This window comes from Pyxicephalus adspersus, chromosome 8, assembly GCF_032062135.1.
Source record: "Pyxicephalus adspersus chromosome 8, UCB_Pads_2.0, whole genome shotgun sequence".
NCBI lineage: Eukaryota > Metazoa > Chordata > Amphibia > Anura > Pyxicephalidae > Pyxicephalus > Pyxicephalus adspersus.
The window spans coordinates 37683347-37707158 of NC_092865.1; the positions used below are offsets into that span (position 1 = coordinate 37683347).

Here is a 23812-nt window from a genome sequence, read left to right on the forward strand (position 1 = left end):
CCTTGAATATTAATACATATTTCATATTTCTTTGCTAAGTATGTATATACATTGATAAGTCTTTGTAATCATAGACTGATACATTATTTTATGTTTGGCACCTTAAATTATCAGACATCATATATGTTAATCAAAACTTGCTACAAGAACATAAGTAAATGCAATGTCTTTAATGTGTATATATGTAATACCTGTGTAACTGTACCATATTTCTCTGTTTAGACCGTCTAGTCCAAAAAAAACCCAGTCGTTCTTTCTATATTTGTTGTATCACCACAAGAGCCAATGCCACCCTTCCAGAGACACTCGGTGCTGTACTAAGTCCAGCAGCTCATGTTACACCCCGGGAGGTGCCACTTACCGCTTTCGTCCCGTCAGAGTTTCTTTAAATTCCCTGGCAGAGCTGCACCTTCTCCTGTAAGTGCTGGGCAGTGAGCCGGTCCCTGTGTGTGCCACCCTGCCCGGCCATGCTGCCCAAAGTGGAGTCCGAAGCTTTAGGACTTTCCCGTTCACACGGGGAGCACGGACAGATGCCGGACAACATGCAAGGTAAGTGGCTGCAATTCTGCATTGGGAACTAGCCGAAGGTGGCTGGGGGCAGAGCTGGGGTTTTGATCACTGTGTAGAACATGTGCTGGGGTTAGCCGTACAGTCATTGGAAATAATCTAGGTCATCATTGTATAACCTAGGAAATATATATACTGTATATATATATATATATATATATATATATATATAATCTGACATAAGGGATAGTAGTCATGTGCTTATTGATTGTAGAGGTCAGGTGGCAGCTGATATGTGTTATATATTGGTCAGCTATGTGTTTTCCATCAATACAAAAATATCATTAATATAAAATTGTCATTGTCATTATTATTACAATAATTTAATTCTAATTAAACGAAGACATGGCTTGTGTAAAGAAGCGATCCTAACAGTTGTTAAAAGTTGTATATATATATATATATATATATACAACATAAACATAAATGTAATAATGCCATATTGTTATTTATATTCATGTCTTTGCTGCCTGATTATGGTTCTTCTCAGGCAGATCAATGGATAAGAATTTCCACATGTAATACTGTATATAAAATAATATTGTGTCAATTTCCCCTTCCCTACTTCCTGCACAGTGGTTTGTTACAATGTGTATACAGGATATCCCAGTATAGGACCATAACAGGGTATTGGGGAAGATGATCACACCGGGGTCATCCTCTGTCATTCACTACTTCTAAGATTCACATGGTACAACTATTGACAGGGACAGTTACATGGAACATTATTGTAGGTAATAATGAGCAGAATGAGAAAAAAATGGTACATCTAGGGTACACCGACCTGAGGGCTAATGGTGGTTGTCATTTCCAAATTTTTATTAATTTTTGAGAGATGTGTACTGTGTATCATACCTAATATATTAAATATGTCTTGTTAAAGTTTATCGGTTTATTTTTTTCCCAGTTTTGAGAAACAGAGCGTAGTTCTAAAACCAAGGATGCATTTTGTAAGACGTTTAAATTTACACATACAAACTTGCTTAATATATATGTATGTATATATATATATATATATATATATATATATATTTTTTTATATATATATAAATATACACATATTTTTTCATAAATATAAATATATATATATATATTCATTCATTTATATATTCAAATAATAAATATATACACATACACACACACATATATATATATATATATACATACATACATGAGTGTATAAATATTTAGAAAGAGGGAGAGAGACCGTATCAAATTTAGAATTTTTAAATGTAGACTCAGTAAATTATATTTTTACTTCATTCAGAATTTTTCACACAACAATATAGCAATTTTATGTTCCCAAATTATTTCTGTTTGATTTTTTTTTTTTAGCAAAATAATTTGTTATATACTTTTCAATTATTATTTCAATTATTTTGATTTACAAATTTTCTGAAAAAGCAGCTAAAAAAATATCAAAATTATTTTTAGCAATGTGAATTTAGTGAGAAATAACATTGAATAGTGGAGGAATATTCCTAAGAAATGTTTGATTTAAAAACACAGCTGAGATTTTGGAAACTCCAACCTGTAACTGTAGGCGACTGTGCAGACAGCAGAATAGCAAAGTTTCTGTATATAACTAATTAGAGTTCATATTTCTTCTTAATTCAAGTTGACTTGTTAAACTGATGCAATATAGGCAATTCAGAGCACTCAGGTTGTAGAATTCAAGGACTAATTCAGAAGGAAAAAGACGTTAGTTTTTATTTTCCTATTGCTATCTTTTTGCGATCATTTCTGTTTGTTTTTTGTTAGATAACTTTTTATAGTTGTTTGCTTGTTTATAATTGTTTGCTTGTTTTTTTCTTACTTGGTATTATATATAATAAAATCAGTTCAATAATTTGAACTTATATGCATGCAAATTTGCCTTGTAGTGTGGTAAAAATAAAAAAAAAGCGTCCACTGTGTATTCACTACTAATGTAACACCCAGGGTTACTGCACATGTAACGTTTATGTGTACACATTCACAACTGCAGTTACACATGTAAACAGAAATAAACCTAAGATGAAGTAATGAGTTTCTAAGGTATGTTTAGTAAACAATGTTGTAATGTACTAGTGTGTACATATATACAGACAATGTTTCTTAGTTGTTATCTGCAGTCCGAAATGTTATTTTTTTTATGTGGAATTCGCATCCGTTATATAGAGTTATATAGGTATGCAGAGCTTACACTCTAGTAGGTGTGTCTTTTGTACATTGGGTGGCAATTGTCACATAATGATTTAGTGAATTATGTTCTACCTGTATCAGTTTCTTGAAGCCAGATTTTAAATAAGTGTTTATCGGAAAATTGCAGTAATATTCTGTGAGGTTATTTAGGCACTACACGTGCTTTTGCTTTGTAATCTGTTCTAAAATTTAGTAAAGCATAATTTAAGTGTAATATTTAATTATTTATTAAAATGTTTTTTTTTTATTTGTTATAGCAGCTGCAAAGTGATTAAACATATTGCTAAATATTTAATAGACTGGGAGCTAGCATTAAAAATGGAGATACTCCTGAGAACTACTTTAACTCCCACATCTACAAAATCGTAAATGGGGTGATTTAACTATGGAATCATCTGCACCTTTATCTGGGTTCAGCTCAGTAACCAGTTAGGTTCAGGGGAAAATGCTTGTTTTCAATTGGAAACCTAGCTGCCTATTGAAAGTAAGCTTACTTAAGAGACAAATGTTCTCCTAAAGTATAACAGCCACAAGTTTTTGTATAATTTTTGAGCAATGTTCTTTTATCATTCCATATGTGCTTGGTGATAAAAGAATCAACACCATATACATACTTTATTCTTATTTATGTCCCTGTCTTTGATGCATGATAAATGTATTTGCAGCACAAAGAAATATGGTCTTATATTAAAAAACAAAAGTCTGTCTCTTTGCGTAGGGACATTTTATTAATTTTATGTATATGTGTGTCTATATATATATATATATATATATATGTATATATTGACTTTTTTTAGAATCTTGAATCTGTGTGCTTCATATTTGCTGCTTACTAAGAATAGTGTTTCCTTTTTCCCAAGAGTCAGGTTTGCAATGATCTATAATATGACTGCAGTTTTTATTAGTGGATAAGAATGATTTAAGGGCCCAGCTATAGACTGTTTTTAAATTACTGTTAAGAGCTAGATTGAGTTGCTACTAGTAGTATCATTTCTAATTCATGAATCATAGAGTATTCACAAGAACTCAGATCCCCAGATCAGGCAGAAAAAACCTGTTCCTCCATTTGATATCATGTTAAAGAACATGCAAAACCAGAGATTGACTGGACATGCTGGGACTAATAGTTCCACAACCTGCTCCTGATAATTCATACTCTAATTAACAAATAGCTTTTCTGAAAAACAAAATTGTTACTTTGTGTTAGACTGAACCTTCAGTAAATGTTTTGAATTGGCTGTTATTACCATTAACACACACACCAGTACGCTGGCTAATGTATTCATGGCTATATGTATGGTACTTAAAGCAAATCTGTCACTTTTGAAAGAATGCACAGGCATGCAGCTATTCAGTTGGACAAACTAACATTTTTCTACATGGCCGTTATCATCAGGAATATTATTACAATGTAATAAAGCATTCACTGTGGTGCTGACACATGAGATAACTGTGAACTATGTCCGGAGACAAAGCAGTGCTTAGACTTTTCCAGTCTTGTATATCTTCATTCTGCTGCTCTTTGTATGTATGTTTTAAATAAAAGGTGCAAAAACCTTGGATGCTATTGGTAATCACTATTGGTAATCCAGTATTACCTTCAAAAAGAAAAGTTATTTTTGCACAGTTCCATTCCACTGTTGTCTTTTTTTGTGACAGGTTCACTTTAAGGACCCTATTGGAAAAAATGAAGTCATGGTGCAACATCTGTCTATAATCTTTAACTTTAACAAACCAGCTGCACAATTTTAGTCTTATTGTAAGCTCAACTAAAACTCTTCTCTTTTCTATCATCTATTTGCCCAATATATATAGAGTGCACTATTTGAAAATCAGTAATATATTCTGTATTTCTCTATCATCGTAAAAGATTATGGTGTTATTGGGTGGCAGCTTTTGTTACCCCCAGAAACTGCTGAACATCAGTTCTAACCTTTCTTCTGATCTTCATTTAGTTTCACAGTTTAAAATGATGGGTTATTCCTATGATGATGACCTGGAGGAGATGTGTCCTGTCTGCGGCGACAAAGTATCTGGATATCATTATGGACTGTTGACCTGCGAGAGTTGCAAGGTGCGTAGTTCAGTATTTGTGTGCACTACTACAATAAAATAAAGAAGACGCGGAAGTGTTTTATTACTTATTATTGTTTAACTGCATTAGTATTTATTACAAAGTTTTACTGAAAGGTCATGTAAACATACAAAGCTGTATGTCAGTGTGTCCGATATAAACAGAAATATATATATATATATATATATATATATATACACACACAAATATTATACAGTTGTGCATATTGATATTGGACATTTATATTATAGTTTTCCTGCTAAAAATGTCAAAAACGGCTGATATTTAGGGGAACTTTAAACATGTGTCACCAGATCTAGTTAGGAACAGAATCACCCTTGTATGTAACTGGTACAGTAATAAGTATAGTAATTATATCTAGATTTATGCAGAGTATTTGGGAGAGGGCTGACTGGATCCCAGGATCCTACTTAAGTCCTACGTTTTTGATATTTTCTATTAGTATCAGTCAGTGTGATCTCTGGTTCTGTTAAAAAATGTATTGACTCTCTGGGGTCCATTCCTAAATATTTTTTCCTAAAGTTCACTTAACTTTGTTCAAAATTAGTACATTTTTATACAGGATTTAGTTAGAAGATATGTGACTGAACTTTTACTGATTTTTCCTACATCTTCTTAATAAAACTATTGCAAAAAATGTGAATTTTGAGTAAATGTTTGGTAAAAACACAGAAGATAGACCTGGCTGCTCCCTTAATTCTACATTATTTTGCCCATCCCTTATATTGGGTTAATATTTCACGAAATAACAAAACTATTTTTTTGGATCTGATGTGAATTCACTCATTCTTTATGTTTTGGTCTTACATTTAGCTGAAGAGATCCCTACTACGTACACAAATCTATTGCTTGCAAACTAAAAAAATGTTGGTAGGAATGTAAACATTTTTACATTATCACTACGAGCCTGCATTACATATTTCACTGAAATCTGACTGGAGATTTAGGCTAGTGTAGAGATCCCTCTGTTGTTGGAAATATATAATAATATTTTAGAATGACTGCTTGAAAATATCTAATGTTGGCAAGAATAGCTGTCAACAAATTGTGAAGTTTGGGTCATCTGACTAAGGTGATTTATTCACTGTAAATCATAGTTATCTTATAGATAATAACCTAATTTGTTCACAGTTTGTAGCTTAGTTGCCCCACAGTTGACTTTTAGCTCTTCATGTCCACCTCAGGTTGCCAACAACAATCGTAAATTCACTTCTATAGGTTAAGCTATAACTTGCTATTCTACTATATTGTGCCAGCGATTAAATCGATAGCTGTGGCAAAATCCTAATACATGATACATTGGTCCAAGCGCATACTTGTTTTTGATTATTGCAAAATAGATTTGATTTACCAGAAAAGTTCTAGGAAATCTTCCTGTTGAGTCATAACAAGTCATGAAAAAGATGGTAAAATGTGGAAATCAGCTACACATTTCCTTTTTGTGGAGGTTTCTTTACTAATGGGGTAGAGGCCGCTGATCAAAACATATGCTTATGAACTTATAATTCAAGAAAAGTCACGTTTACCCCATTAATGTTGAAGTAAATAAAATTAAACAGGACTATTGCCTTCAGGTGATTGGATGCTTGGATTACACACATTTTTTATCTTTTTAATGTGCTAAACTATCTGTACTTTAATTCACCCTGTGGTGTACAAGGGCCACAGTTTAAGCAGTGGTGGTATTTCCCCTACTGGTTTTTACTTACTTTACTGGTGTCCCTACTTACTTTACTTACGTCTGATAACTTTTTACTTTAAACTAAAAGCTGCATAGGAAGAAGTGAAGATTTGCATCTTTAGTTCATTTCCATTAATATTTTTTTCCCTAAAAAATGATACTTTATTTTTGCACTTACAGTTACATTTTCAGGTTAGCCTTTTGTGGATCCACCCCTGCTTCTTCCCTGGTCACATAGGTGTCAATGATGTGTGGACTACTGAAAAAAGGGTGGTAGGCCCATAAAACCTTGTCCTGAAAATGTAACTGTTAGTACGAATTAAAAAGTAATAAAGGTGAATAGTACTTATTGCAAGCATCCCTTGCATATATCAAATGATAGTTTTTTCTATATCATGAAAGACAAAATAAGATTTTTTTTCACACAGATCTGTTGATAACTTTGCACTTCTTTACCCCCTCAAGGGCTTTTTCAAACGAACAGTTCAGAACAATAAGAGGTATACTTGCATTGAAAACCAGACCTGTCAGATTGACAAGACCCAGAGGAAGAGGTGTCCCTACTGTAGGTTCCAGAAGTGTCTCAGCGTTGGAATGAAGTTAGAAGGTAAGGTGGTGGAGATTGATCTAACTCATAGCTATACATGATTTATTTATATAATCAACAATTATAATAAATATGGTAGTGCCATGGGGTAATGCTTTATTGAAAACAACTGCAGGACTTATCAATGTGCAACTAAGCTAGTACACAAAACAAATAATGTACTGGGTTTTGTCATTTTAATAAATAATAAGATTTTCTACGTCACTACTTCCCTTTAAACTACGCGGTTCTACTAATATGATCTCTATTGTTCTTTATGTTTCTGTTACAATGTAGTACAAAATCTACTTGAATATGAATATTATTCTGCAGCATATCCCAACCCTTGGATACTTGCAAAGGTGTCAAAGGTTTAGGTATAAAGTAATAAAAAAATGTGCTTTTTACAATGCTGATTACTCGGTTATAGCATCTGGAATTTAAAAAGGAAATGTAAGCAGTGATACAGTACAAGGATCTTGTCTGTGACAGATACAGTTTTAGGTATGAAGCCAGGGATTGTTGGTTCTAACCTGGAGCTTTACAGGGAGCTTACAAAATGCAAAGATTGGCTTTAGCTCTTGTGATAATACTAAAGTGAAAATGTAAAGCGATAGAAACAGTGTTGTTAATACCCTCTTATCCACTGAAGACAGCAATTTCAAGGACAAAGAAAGAGGTTTGGAGTGAAAAGTCACCCAGGTCAAGCAAACCACAAATACATTTGTTGATTATCACCCTGCAACTGATCTTTTCATTTGGGACGTCAAACTTTCTTTTCTCTTAAAAAAAGACACTTTTATAGGTTTCCAGATGTGGAAAGTATAGTATATAAAATGCCTAAAAAGAAAAATAAACCCAGCAGACAGGGAAATGTGAGAACTTTTTTTTTTCTAGAACTTTTTTTCAACCCCCCCAAAAAACTTTCTCTGTATCTAATTATTGAAAGAATTTTAGAATTACTAAGAACAAAAATCTATGAAAAATAACATTTCTGATGTGCTGATTTACAGTGTGTCATAATTCTAACATACGTTGCTTAATATCTATATCTCTATATATAAATATAGTAGATACATAGTTATATAAAATTATAATATATATATATATATATTATTTGGTATGTTATTATAATTCATTTCCACACACCAGTAACATAAATATAAAAAATAACATTTTTGGGTTCCTTTATAATATATAAATATATTGTACACCCACTATAAAGCAGCCTTTCTCCATAACTTACAGTCTATGTAATGATAGCACAGTGTATACTTTGCTAATAGACCCATTAAACGTAAATTGTAGCCTATAAATTACTCAGATTTATTAATTGCAGAAGTCTTGATGCTAGATGTGTATGTGAGATCCCCATGCATTTTTAATGGTGCTGTAATCACTCCTTTGCATAAGAGCCACTGGCCAAGGTAGACTCAGTCAGTGTCACTCGCTATCCCATTAAAGTTGCACTGCACTGAAACTCACCGCTGTGCTAATCCCCATTAAAATCCCCCCCCTGGCTGCAGCTGAACCACACTTCTATTTAATTATTCCTAAAACAGAAGACTTTGCTTTTCACAAGCTTTTGTTAAAATAAATTGCTTTTATTTTTTTTTCAAGAAAATGACGAGCTGACAAAATTAAAGTTTCATTTCTGAAAGTAAAAATATCTTGACATGTATCTAGGAAAGAATTTAAATCTAATATCCTGCAACATATGTACAAAGGCTGGATTTTGACTTTATCCTTAGCAATCATACTAGGCATTTTAAGGGATAATACTGCTTTCAATATCATGGCATGTAGTAAAAACCGTTATATTGATGCAGCACATTGTGTTTTTGTACTTTATCATGTGCAAGGAAACTTCCTATATTTTGATTTCAATTGAACACATTGGAGTAAGTGATCCATCAACCACTGTAGTAATATAGCTCAATCTTAATTGTTAGAAAATCAAGCATTTTGCACTTTATCGTTTACAGGTTTGGTGTCTACATTCCAGTAGAGAACTGTATATATATTTTATATACTATATTATAAAGATATACAATATATATTATAGTATATATATACTTTATTATTTATGTTAATGAATTGTGAAGAAGTGTGTCTGGGTGATAAGTGTGGGTGCTGACATATCTGTAGATTCTGACATATGTATGGCTGCCACATAGCTGCTTTAGTTAGTTGATCTCTGTGTAAGCTGCCTGTTTTAATATACATAAATGTATATGGAACAAATGTGGAAAAAAAGTAGGTTGGGTTTGCAGGCATTTTGATTTTCCATGTATAGCAGAACATCTGGTCATCCTTGAAATAACAGAACAATTGTAAAATATACAGTCATAGCTTCATTGATGTAAATTCTTTTATCACAAATGAAATTAAATTAGATTGCAAATTATCTTTTATTGTTACTGTTATGATAATCAACAGGCCTTTTCTCAGTAAGGGAAATTAGGTTATCCTAAAAATGTGTTTCATATGTAATGTTTATTTATTTATTTATGTTTGCTTTAAAGCTGTGAGGGCTGACCGGATGCGAGGTGGAAGAAACAAATTTGGGCCAATGTATAAGCGGGACCGAGCACTTAAACAACAGAAAAAAGCTTTAATCCGAGCAAATGGACTCAAACTAGAAGCTATGAGTCAGGTCATTCAAGCCATTCCCACCGATCTCACCATTTCATCAGCTATCCAAAATATTCACTCTGCGTCCAAGGGTCTACCTCTAAACCATACTGCCCTTCCTTCAACAGACTATGACAGAAGCCCCTTTGTAACTTCACCCATTAGCATGGCTATGCCACCTCATGGCAGCCTGCAGAGTTATCAGGCCTATGGTCACTTCCCAAGTCGTGCTATCAAATCGGAGTACCCGGATCCTTACACCAGTTCTCCAGAGTCCATCATGGGATACTCTTATATGGACAGTTATCAGTCCAGTTCCCCTTCCAACATCCCGCACCTTATAATGGAACTCTTGAAATGTGAGCCAGATGAACCTCAAGTCCAAAGCAAGATCATGTCATATTTGCAGCAGGAGCAGGCCAACAGGAGCAAACATGATAAACTCAACACTTTTGGACTTATGTGCAAAATGGCCGACCAGACGTTGTTTTCCATAGTTGAATGGGCAAGGAGTAGCATATTCTTCAGAGAGCTAAAGGTAAGACAAATCCTTGGTGAAGAGGCAATCTTACAGAGTTTAGTAGGTCGAAAGTTTAATTCAGAATGGTTGAGTAAAGTGTTTTTCAAAGAATTGCTTGGAAAAAAAAGGCAGACTATTTGCCTGATTGTAGTGAAGGGGGGGTAGTCAGAAAATTACTTTTTTTTACCCTTTGTAGGTTTTAATGCCTTAATTTGCTATTAAAGTGATTAAAGAAAGCTTCATAATATTTATTAAGCTGTCAACATTACCTTTAGTAAATCGGCTTCTTCACACAAAGTTTTTAACAAGACTTTGGAAGCCATTTTCTTTTTTTCTTGGGGATAACACATTGAGTATAATACATTAAGGATATCACAAATTTTTAGCTTACCTTTCCTCAATTCTATTTATTTTTAATGTGGTAACTTAGGTCTTCCTTTATATTGAAAATTAGCATTCTATCTTGCAAAGATGTAAAGCAAATAAATAATTAGTTATAGGATCAAGTGCTTTTATGCAACAGAATACACAGTTGTATATATTTTACTGTTTTTATTCCTTTAAATCATGTATTTTTAAAAAAACATTTAAACTTGATTAATCAGTTTTCACCCTAAATGAAGTGGTTGGTATGTTTTATAGTTTACAGATATCCAGAAGAAAATGAGGCAAAAATGCCATGTTAGGATAATATTTTAGAAAGCCACAGAGTGCAGCGGATAAGTGGTTATTGTTTTTATCAATTGACTTTTTTACTTTTTGGACTGAGGTTCAAAGAGTGAATTTACTTTGGTTGCATCAAACAAACGCACACTGTGCCCGGTAAATTATTATGGGGTCAGAGAATGTGTATTTGCCAATTCAACATAAAGTACAACGTCAATGAACCTTACTGATTTTGTTTCAGCAATATCTAAACTTCTGCACAGGACAATCTTGTGGAGTTCACTTAAAAACTCATTCGAGTTATTGAAAATACACATGACTGACCCACAGGGTCAGGACTTTCCACGGCAGCGCTGAAAGGATGTTTAATTATTTAGGCTAACAAGTCACATATAATTAGACAGCTAGAAGTGTCTTGGTTTTTTTAAGTTATAAAAGCAGGAAATGTCTCTAACGGGCTTGATGAAAGAAACATTTAGGTCTGTTCTTTCAATAACTGATCGCACACAGCAGACACAGCACTGGGCCTATTGTACAAAAACCTGAACTGTACAACTTCCCTGCCAGTTATTACAAAACAGCAGTATTTTTTCAGCTACTTGTCTTAAGTAGTGCAGCCTTTTGTGTTAGCTGTGTGTTTTTGGTTTAAAACATCTACATATGCCTCTTCTTCTATCATGCTACAGACCTCTAATTAACACATCATTGACTTTAGATTCTTAAAAAAAAACATAGTTCTGTCTACAACTTGGAGTTTTAGTAAATAAACAAAAAAGTAGGTTCACCTTACTTTGAAAGTATAACTTGATCCTGTAAAGTGCAGAATTAAACATCAGGCTGTATATGCTTTTGAAAACTTGGCTTCTGTTTGCCTTTTGAATATCTTCTTTTTATCAGATTGATATTTGTTAAAACAGAAAATAAAAACGGTTTAAATGAATAAGGCTTAGGCTGCATGAATAAACTAGAGGATGCAAAATCAAAAATAATTGGTTGCAGTAATGCAGTAAAATCAAAAACTTTCTAAAGCAACAATTGACTTCATGACTATAGCTCAGAATGATTTTGAAAGATTACTGAAAGTGTGGCCTATCCTTTAGATCCTAATAAATTCTGTGCACCTCTCATTACTTACTTTATATATGATAATACCAATTGTAAAACATAACCACTTAAATTAAGCAAATGTTAAAACAATTTAGGATTATGCTGCCATTATCATCTATAATACACTGTGTTATTTGGTTAAGATTTAGTTTGGGGTAACAATTTTTGCATGGAAGCAAACAAATCATAAAACATAATATTTATATTGTTGCATTATTACTAAATATAACAGCATATATCATCCAATCAAATATTACCCTGAATTAAGCCAGATCAATACAATGAAAAGTGATTGCTACCTAAGGGGCAGGTTTACTAATAGTATAGGACCTGTTCACTCAGTAAAGTAAATTCATCTTGGGCTAGGGCGTATTCATTTTTTGATTCACATTTTTTACTATCATTTACTGTGAAACGTGAACAGTCTCTACTTCAACTATATTGTGTTTTCATCCTAGTAAATAGTCCCAATGTAAAAAGTCCCAAAAAGTACTTTAAAAAGAGTACTTAGGAGGAAAATGTTGTATTATTACATGATTTTTAGCCTTTAATTTTACACGGCCTACATCACAACTTTATAAACTGTTTCATTGGCCTGCTTTATGTATTTATAAAAAAAATTTAAAATAAAAAAAACTTAGATCATTATTTTTTTACACTACAAATATTAGGCCTTAGAATAAATATTGCCACCAATTATTATTTTTATTAGAGTTGCTTTCAGAGAAATTAAAAGGTTTTAAGAGAGCATCTATGGTTTTCCTAAAGAATGGTGCTCTGATCACAAATGTGTTATGAAGGCCAAATCTAAAATGGTTACAGAAAGGGGAAATATCATGAGAGCAAACTATTAAAAGCTATTTCAACTGACTTTAAATAAACCCCATATTGAAGAGTGTGTAGATTTGGATTTGCCTAATAAACAGAGGAAATATAATGAATAAAGTGTTCTACTCTGGGGTCATTTTTATATTTAGCACTTCCAGTAATTTGAGCCAAGTAGGAACAAAAGGAGGGTTAAATATAGACGAGGGATAATAGATAGCCACAGCAATATTCCTCAGATAATGTTTCCATATCACAGGGAACGTTCAAAGGGGCAATGGTTATTTTTAAGGATTTGTCACATTGGCAGTGGGGCTGTAGACTAATAATGGTTGTGATGTTTTTATTTCTGAGAAAACGGTGAGAATGTTGGTGTCGTCAGCTAACAAATGAACATAACATACGCAGAATCTTAGTGTTTGTAGACTGTTACCAACTCACCACTGTTTAGCCAGAGATATCATTTAATATTGCTTATGCTGCCAGAGTAGAGAACTTGTGTTTGCAGCAGTCAATGAGGTCTCGAGCGAGGAATTAAAATTCAAAATAAACAAATATTCCTTAATCTGATTGTGTTTTGGAAGCTACATGGTCTGTGGGCTGGCAAACCCTTAATAAACCAAAGTCTTTTGGATTAATTTACTAACAGATCATTTTTTTATCATAGTCTGTGTCATTTATTCACTCAATCAGACTTATTTTTTTTAACTTAAAAAATTCTGGTAAACTAGAACAAGATGATCTATGATTTCTTTAGCAACTCTCTATTGTGTTTTTTTTATAAATACATTTTTAAGGTAAAAAAAAAAAAACATTGGCCATATACATATATACCAAATTTTCACCACCTTCTGCAACCTTCCCGGTGGTTCGGATCTTAATGCATGAGATAATGAGGAGTTAGATAAATGTGTTGTGTGTCACAAACTGACTCAAGCTTAAATTGTATACAAACACTTGAACAAAACTTACAGGACAAAACAAGTCTTAAGCTGCGTACACACGTGCAATTTTTGTCGTTGGAAAGGATCTTTCACGATCCTTTCCAACGACAAAGGACTACACGATGCATGACTGGTGCTGTACATACAGCACCGTTCTGCTCTATGGAGAGGGGAGGGGGAGAGCGATGGAGCCGCACCCTGCTGCGTGCTCTCCCCCTTCCCTTGCATTAGAATCGCTCGTCGTTCATCGTTCGTGGATCCGCCAGGACGGATCCACGGACGATGAACGACGCCGACTGTACACACGCCAGATTCTCGCCCGATATCTGGCCGATGCCGATTGTCGGGCGAGAAAAATTTGACGTGTGTACGCAGTTTTACAGTTTACAATTCCTTAGATATTGTGGCTGGATTCCTTGTTAAGGCTTTTTTCCTTTAGTTATCTGGTGATCCTGCCAGTAGCACACTTTCTGTCCTAGGTTGGCATTCTTCATCACTCTATCGTATTAATGGAGAAGCAGCATTTTCACCTTAGGACAAAGATGCATACACCTCTCTTTCCTCTTCCCCATTACATAGAAAGTATAGGTTCTGTAATCCTTAAAGATAGTAAGGGATGTGAAGGATAAGAGTAGAGCACAGACAGAGAACTCTGGAAGTTGAGATTTCTTGCAAGTTAGATTTTTGAGGGTTTACATATTTTGTAAGCAGCCAGTTGCTAAAAAATGTATTTGGCTCCTGTAATTCATTCAGTAAACCTGGCATTTGTAAAAAAGCAAATATGCTCTAGTGTTACATATTTAACATTAACAGCCATATCTCATGTTTACTGACAGACTTTAAAAATAGTTGTTTTAGATCGTGTCATGACCACATGGCTTCTTTCTCATAAGCACATGCTGTATTCTGCATTTTGTTCTCATACTTATTCCTGTACTGATAATTTGCAAAAAATGTCAAACCACACAATTAAAGGGACAGAATGAAAAAATGGTGAGCATAGTGATAATTGTGTTTTGTCACCTTCACTGGCTATCTGGAACGATTTGCTTGCACTATTCATACAATTTAAAATTAGTTTAAACCACTAAAATGTAATATATTGCAACTTAACATTACTCAATGTTGGGGAATTGTTATTATTATTATCTTGCATTTATATAGTGCTGACATATTATGCAAAGCTTTACAAAGTCCATAGTCATGCAATTATCTGTCCCTCAGGGCTCACAATTCAATACGTCTACCATAAACATGTGTAATTAACACAGACTAGGGCCAATGTTTTGAGAAGCCAACTAACCCGCATATTGGAGGAGGCTGTCCATTTTTAAGCTTTTTATTTCTTTATTTGCTGCTTCAGTCCAATGTTGAAAACATTCACTCTACTGTATAAGGACAACAAAAACTTCTGCCCCCCCCCTTGCTCCAGCCAAAAACAATGTAATTAATAAAAGATAGCACAGGCAGAACCAACAAGAATGTATCAGCTCATAGATTTCTTTTGGGATCCTAACAAATACAAAACAGATCAAATAGGCCAAATAAAAAAATCATTGTTAACTACACTCCAAAGTGTTTGTAAACCCCAACACTGAACATCATTGCTCCTTTTTGGTCTGTTAAATATATCATTGAAAGCTAGGTATTTTTGTTTTATATATGCAGAAAATACATTTTAATTTTGGCAGATGTCTAGTAAACTTATACCTTCTGTGTGCTCTGTCTGTACACAAGGAGGGGTTATTAAAATGAGCAGGAGGAGATTAGAAGAGAGTTTTTGTAATCCATCAGAAAAAAGTAGGCAGGACTGACACTCTGTGCTAAAATTCAATTCATGGCACCTCAACAGTTTTCTTATCTGTGCTTGCATCGTTTAAATGGATACAACACAGATAAATGTGCATGTACTGCAGAGACGGATGACATTTTTTTTTCAACATATATACATGTCCTTTAAAAGTTTGTGATATCAGGATAAATGGCTGATTGCAGTCATACGTAGATGAGGAATATAAAGCTAAAGTGATATGGGCTGTGACAGCGCAAGATTGAGTACAACAATAGGAACATCATTTATAATAACAATTTACCTTTTGAACAATTTGAATATTTAAGGTTTGATTCCCCTTTGTTTGTGTTTTAATGTGACATCTACATGTATAAACTCTTAGCAATAGCAATTATTGACCTAAAAAAAGCTATTTCTTTCTTTTTTCTTTTTTTTGGAACAGTGCACATTGCAAAAATGTGAAGTGACAATGTCTTACCTGTGTACATGTATTCGTGTACTTGAAAAATGCATAGGGATAATTTGTTCCAAAGGCTGTCAGTGCAGGCAAATATAAAATGATTTGAATATAGATATGTCTAAAGCTAAAGAGAGCTTTATTTCCCATTTAGGAATAGGAAATCCAAATGTTTAGTGAATAGTGGTGAGTATAACATGATTGGGTGAACCCCCAGGCTAATACAGATGGTGAATGTTCATTAAAATGTGACATATATTTTGAGTTGTGGTAAATGATCAGAAGTTAGTTTATATATGGCCCTTTAATTTCACCTTGTATTCATAGCTGCAGTGCACCTTAGTGCAAGCCATGGTACTTTGCTATCAGTTCAGATGTCAAGGGGTCAAATGTACTGTTTTTCAATTGGAATACAGCCAGAAAGGGCAATGTATGTAGAAGATAATCTACCTATGCAATACATTTGTCTTTGTTTGGACACTTTATGCAAATCTTTATGTGAATGTATTTGCTATAATTTTTAAATTTATCACCCTTTGGGTAAATCAAACTTCTAGATACCACTATTAATAAATTGACCACCTGCCCCTCATATGTCAGCAATGCTATTCCTATAGTTTGCATTTCTCAGGGAAAAGCACATTCGAAATAAAAGTATAGCATTCGGGCAATAGATTTTCCCCATTTTAGCCTTGCTTGTCCCAGCTGCAGTGTCTTATTTTGGCTGGACACTTGTAAATGATAATAGCACTTTTATATTTCTGTTTTAGCAGCACTTTCAGAAATCTAATTGTCTTAACAGACGTGACATGGATTTTTTTTCATTAATCATTCATTAAACAATGGACAAAAACCTGAAATTTTAAACAATTGTTAAAACAGTAGCTTTGAACATGTAGTGGTTCCATTTTCCCCTGACATCTGTTATTACATTGTAATGCTGTTAGCCAGCTCATAATCCATTGTGTACTGTATCCTGGTCTCATTTCTCATTGTAACTCTCACTGTCTCCGGTACTGTAACTGCAAGGTAACATTGCTTTTTCTCACGAATACATTACAAGCAATGATAAGTTTTTTATTAATGTATTTGTGAGATAAGTCACTGGGTAAAATAGTTCATAAAAACTGGGATTTGACTTGGGACAAACTAGTTCTTTCAATGAAAATATGCATAAAGTTTTGGTGTTTGCATCAAAAAGTTTACAGTATTTTTTAGTTTGGGTAACCTATTACAGATCCAACTTTAGTGCATTGCATGGCCTCCCATGCTCTTTCTGGAGTTTTGGCCAATCAGGATATGTTGTGTCATATACAATTCCCATCCAAATGTTGCAAGAGCACAGCAGTTGCCAATTCTGGACTGCATTGTAGCTGGACCTAAGATACTTTAGTGCCAAAATATATTTCCAAGTTTTTAAATATATCTAAATATCATTATCATCATTTCCCTCTAGCTGCCTGTCACAGTAATCTGCAACTGGTTTTGTTACAGTTGTGGTTAGAGGGCCTGAAATGGCTTATAATACCACCGCATGTCAACTGCTTTGGTTGACTTTAAATACTACTTCTGGGTGCATATATGGGCACTCAGGAGCAACTAACAAGGTGCAAGGATTTAGACTGTCCATCTCAGGCCGAATGCTCAGACCAGCTTGATGGATAATGTGTTTGAGGGTCTGTTAGTAATTAAGAGCCAGGGTTAGGTTTAGTCCACATAAGCAAAGTCACAGCAAATCTTGTGCTTGCCCAACTGATCCAATCAATATTCCAATCAGTAATCAATAAACAATTGGAACTATTTTGGCCATTTAGAGTCAGGAGGAAATTTGTTGGGTCAGAGTTCGGAGATCTAGATTTTAGTTTGTTGCTTGGTTTGCCTTGTGGAACAATGATGAGTACATCACTTTAACATATTTGGTAAAAAAAATGTATTTCAACATTTGATCCAGGGACAAAAATATTCATTTGTCAGTTTTGGACAACCAAAATGCATTTTTTTATAAAGCCTTTGTAGCTGGTTACACATCAAAGGCTGTGCAGACACACTGATGCATACCGTGATCATCAGCTGTAACATTGCTCATGGTGGACATATTTCACGTTTCCCAGTTTATTCAGGTCTGGCTAAGCTGGCTAGTGCCAGGCGCGGATGATGTGTCCACAAACTGATCACAGAGCATGACACGGTAGTCTGGCAAAGCCTTCTGCTTGGCTTCTGTGTGTTTCCTATTAATGCTATGTAGGTTTTCATTGTTGTATCTTAATTACTTTCGCCTAATAGGTTTAATAAAACAAAGCCACTCTACCTTATCATTTATACCTATTATCAGGTTCTCACTGCATTGTGATTATATATACTCTTATACCCTACACTCTGCTGACAATCAGTGAAAAAAGTTACATTTTTGTTCATATTTTAAAAAAAATATTGGCTGCATTGCATTTAGCAAAACTCATTTGTCTGCACACAGCATTATACTGTACATGCACAAACATGTAATAATCCTAATCTATAAATAGGGGGGGTACTAATATTTTGAAATGAAAAAGTAAAAATAATGTATTTAGGACAATCAAGACAATCAAAATGTAAGGAGTAGTAAAAAGATATCACAGGAAGAGTTATGTATCAGCATTTAGGATGAATGAACCTTCAGAGTTCAATTCGGTGCAGGTCTGGGGAATCATCGCAAATTTGTGGAGCCTAAATTAAGTAGCCCATCACAGTCTTTAGGAAAGCGGGCAAATTGTTAAAGTCCTTTTTAGGGACTCATTGGATTGGAAAACAAATAAAAAAAATATCTTACTGTACAGCAAGGAGTGATTCTCTTGCTGCTTCCAGTGTGTCAATAAAAATACACAATACTTTAAATTGATTCTGTAATAAGAGAAGTATGGTGGCTGCCATTACCGACCTTTCTGCACATTTAAGATGTCTGTCTGTGTCTTACTTTAATCAATCAGTCAATTTCAGACATTGTCCGGAAACAAGCACCCTGTACATGAGTGTCAAAGTCAGAAATACTACTGACAGGTAGTAGCAGGCAGCAGCTTTGCAGCATCCATAAAGTTGAATTGGTACCATTTGTCCCCACATACACTTGTTTTTTCTAGTGGTTGCAAATTAAAAAAAAACTGCATTGCTCTGCTAGGCATCCAGGAGAGATAAATGCCACAGTAAAATACCACTCTCCTGACACATGCCCTTTATGCCCCGTTTTATTTCTTTTTTTAAATGAACACATTTATTAAGGTGTACTATACTATTTACTAAGACTGTACTGTACCCATATAAGTCTAATAATCTGAACATTGGCTATAAGAATATCACAGTTAGCTGCTTGACAGAATAAAGGCCTTAACTGTTAATGCATTTTGTCTCAGGGTTGTTACTAAAGTGTCATTATGACAAATAATCTGTGTTTATGTTTGCTTGCTCCAGTATTTCATAAATGCTTTCAACTGAGGTATGTTAACCAAATCGATATAATAAATATCACCACTCCCTATGCAGCCACAACTGCTAGTATCAGCAAATGTTGTCTTCTTTCAGCTATACTAAGTACATTGTTAAATTGACTTGAATTCATTGGCAGTGGCCTGTTTAAGTGGTCAGTTCCCCCATGACTAGAATGTATTAACAACATTGAAATGTCTAATGGGTCTGTCTGTGAACCAGAATGCTTTGCCGAGAATAGCCATTATGAAACATCGTGTTTTGTGGAGATAGTTTGTTCTTTTTATTCGTCCATTTGGCCTACCGCTACATTGTGGATGTGCAAAGTATAATATTTAAGGGAGAAGGCACCAATTTACTTACAAAATGGTTTGTAGAAACCTGACTAATATTATTGTCCTATTAAGATGTCACTGTATTCTTTGGGAAAAGGGGGCTGTACAACCCATAGTTGGACCACAAATGAGATCCCAAAAATAATTTTTAGCATTCTGGCATTATGAGTTGTCTCATATGGTGCCAAAATAGACAGGTGGGGCCAGTCCCAAAAAATGCATTGTATCCTAATTCTGTATTTAACCCGAGGCTTTGGAAATTCATTTTATTGGTATATTATTTTAGGTTATTGCTGTCCAAATATCTGCTTGTAAGTTCATTTGGATTAATCTACATGTTTGGGTATATTCAGCAATCTGTAGCTAGTTGTCCTTTCAGCAGCCTGATCAGATTGCTTTTGCTGTCACTGGGGACTGTTTGTGTGGTTAGATGACAGCACACACAGATCAATAGCAGCCATAAATTATCAAACATGGTGGTCATTTTTACGCCATACAACCCAACATGAGACCAGTTACCCATAATCATTGTCAGGACTGCAGAATGTATGGCTGGTAGAGGTTTTCTTAGACAGATGTTAGATATATAGAGAGAGAAGATAGATGTATTGAATAGATGATTTAGGATAGTGATATAGAGTGAGAGATAGAGGAAGTGATAGAGAGAGAGATAGAATAAAAAAAAAAAAAAAAAAATATATATATATATATATATATATATGTGTGTGTGTGTGTGTAAGTGTGTGTTTTGATTCATTTTTCACCCTGTTAAATATTTAAATTAAGTACAACCTAGGATATTTAGCTATAGTGATGCCCTGTGCACACATCAGATTTTTGGATTTATGGTGCTGAAAAAAATCTTTCATGATTGATTCCAGCCTGCTGTGCTCCCCTCCACAGAAGAACACAGTAGTCATCCCACTAAGTTGTTCACTGATCCAATTAAACAGTTTGATAATTTCAGAGGGCTGGTGTACACATGGTAGATTATCACTCAAAATGATCATAAACAAATATTTTACATAGCAATAATCTGGTTTGCACACATCCTAAAAGAGAAGGTAAGGGGGAAAAGGTTGTTGCTAAAAATAACAGAAGGGAGATATAAATTACAAAAAGCTAAGGGTATATGAATAAAGTAACTTGGGGTTCCATCAGTGCAGTCTGCTGCACAATGAGATAATCTGTCTCACTGTAAAGTTGCTCATACAATAGATATACTAAGGCTACGTACACACGTGCAATAATTGTCGTTGGAAACGAATGATTAACGACCAATCAACCGATAATCTTTAACAAAAAAAGTGCACAACAACTGGCCAACGATGCTGACGAACGAGGAATGTTACTGGAAACGAACGACCGTCCCGGCGGATCTGATTGGGCAACGATCGTTCGCAATCTATTGTGTGTACGGTCGTTCAGTGATCGTGGATGGTGTTGCAGTACACTTTCTCTAGTACACGTCACGTCCTGCATAGTTCAAATTATTGTATCTAGTGTGTGTACATTATTGGTGAATTATATTTGATTGATCATATTGTTACAGCATGTACAGAATCGTGCACTATACGATGGTTCAAAATAATCGTGCATAATCTTCGATCGGTTGCCAATCGTCCGTTTTGCAACAACAATTATTGCAAGTGTGTACGTAGCCTAAGGCCAAAAAACAGGAAACACACATATCACATTTATTAAATGGAAGAGGTATAATGCTTTGACAAGTAATGAAAATGTTAATCATTTAAAAATATCTGTTTAGCTGAGCCTTTCAGTGTCCACGGCAACATTTCGGTTGTTATTGAAGGTCCTGGCACAAAAAGGAAATTATTCTTCAATTCAAAGGGTCCAAGTAAATTTTGCAGTATCCCTTCACTGTTCTCATCATTTCAAAGCTTAAAGCAAATCTAAGGCCAAAGTAGGGTAAAGTTAAAGCCATGCTTTGTCATCAGTGTACTGGTGGTAGATTTCCCTTTTCTTTCTACCCTGCAGAAACAATAGCAAACAAGAGAAAATCTCTTAAAAAACAATATTTTCCACTATTTCTGTTCTGGTGACTTTACAGTTTGAATTATTTATCATGTTTGTTTTCAGTGGTCACCAGGACAGATAAAGAGAGCAAATTTGCAGGAGTCTCAGGGAGAAATACATGGGTTCTAACAGCTTGTAGGGGTTCCTATCCCTACTTGAATAAATAGTGGTTTTAGACACACTTTAAAGATTCCTGTAGACCTGCCCAGATCTGACAGTAGAATGGTGCATGCTTTAATCAACATATACCCCTTGGTATTAGCTTTTCAAATGAAACCATAACTATTGTAGTGTTCTCCCCAGCCTTTTTTAGACAGGTGTACCATCTGTACTTTTCACACTGCTGTTTTTGGGTGGCTACTGAAGAGTCGGGTCACAATACAGGGGCTGCCACCCACCTACATTTTCCTCCCACCAGGCTTAAAAAATTTTCTGGGTTGAATACTGTATCGTCATGAAGTATGAAAGCAAATCAAAATGCAAATATTTTCTCTTGAGGGAATGTCTGTAGGTGTCACAGAATGACACAACTATAATGGGCCAGATTGGAGAAGAAAATAACTAATGGCAACAGACTTTTTTCCCAGCCTTGCCATTTTACAGCGGCCATATGCAAAATGGGCACTGCATTTTGTTTTACTGTGTGTGTCCTTTATAGCACCTGGTGAAGCAGTTAGCACTCAAAAAATTGTTTATTTCTCATAAATATGTATATTACTATAGCTATGTATTACTTGTATTGATATACAAAAGGCCAAATAGTGTTCACTTTCACCAATACATTTCTGCTCACTTAAGGTACGTAAAACCTTTACATTATTAGATGTTAAAAGTGATCATAGCATCACGTTTTACTTCTCCTATTTTATATGGTGTCATGCCGTATAAATGCAATTACATTATTATATTCTAATTATAAATTGTAAGGTTTTTATAAAAAAAAAAAAAAAAAAAAAGCACTGAACAAGAATCTAAAACTTTTTGATTCTAGTTGGGTACAATGTAATTATTTATGCATGTATAGTACTAGTTATACATGTGTGTATTTTTGTGTGTAAACTGAAAACATTCGGAATCACTTGTGTACTTTATTATTGGTTTACATTGTAATTAAATATACAAATGCCTGTTATGATAGGAAGCTGTTTGAAATGATTTCACCTGCAGAAAAGATAAAGTAATGTAGTTTTTACACACTGGTTTTCATTGCCGGATGCTGTCTTCTCCCATTAGAGGTTACCTCTGCATAGTCACAGATCTAGAAGCTTAAACCTGTCACGAGCCTCCTTGCTTCATTGCCTTTGAATTATCTCGGAGCCCTCCCTATGTTCTACATCCTCACTATATGAGCAGCGAGTAAGAGGACAAGGGCAGGGTCGTCCTCTGAAGGACTGGGGGATACCAGGTGAAGTGTTAATGGACCCGGAGCGTATCAACTCTCTTGATATATGGGGCCACATCCTAAAGCCGGCATTGCTTTTCAAAGATATATTATTTCATTTGAGCAGAGCCGTCCGAAACTGGCTGCGCTGCTGTCCTGATAGATGATCCTATGTCCACAATCTGTTATGGAGTGTGAGTTTTTCTCTGCTGCCCCTTCCTGCAACTCATAAAAATTGTGCTGAGCTCTCTAAGTTTCTGTCAGCTTCCCTTTAACCCTTTGGGTCACAGGTGCAGAAAAAAATATGTTTTTATCATGCCATAGACATATTAGCTGCAAGGCGGACTGAGAACATTTGTAGGTTAACCTTTTGCAATGATGAAACCTCAGTCTTGGACCACAGGTGTGTACGGATGTCCACAAGAAATATAAAGGTTTCTTCAAACCTTCTGAGATGCTCGTATAAGAATAGTTATTTGATAAATGCAGCAATATATTTCATAAGAATCGTGTAACTTTAACAAAGGTTTCAATTCTAAATA

General features: G+C 34.6%; 1 protein-coding gene across 3 annotated transcripts in view; it reads left to right on the forward strand.

Annotated features, from left to right (window-relative positions):
- Positions 1-23812, forward strand: part of NR5A2 (nuclear receptor subfamily 5 group A member 2) — a 77219-nt gene that overhangs the window by 17566 nt on the left and 35841 nt on the right. For 2 of the 3 annotated variants that reach the window (XM_072420069.1, XM_072420070.1), the window contains 4 exons: positions 223-549; positions 4707-4825; positions 6993-7134; positions 9639-10285. In XM_072420069.1, the coding sequence (XP_072276170.1) occupies positions 468-549; positions 4707-4825; positions 6993-7134; positions 9639-10285 (990 nt within the window). In that variant the 5' untranslated portion in view covers positions 223-467. The remainder of the gene's footprint in view (positions 1-222; positions 550-4706; positions 4826-6992; positions 7135-9638; positions 10286-23812) is intronic. The other variant, XM_072420071.1, reaches the window with a different exon arrangement.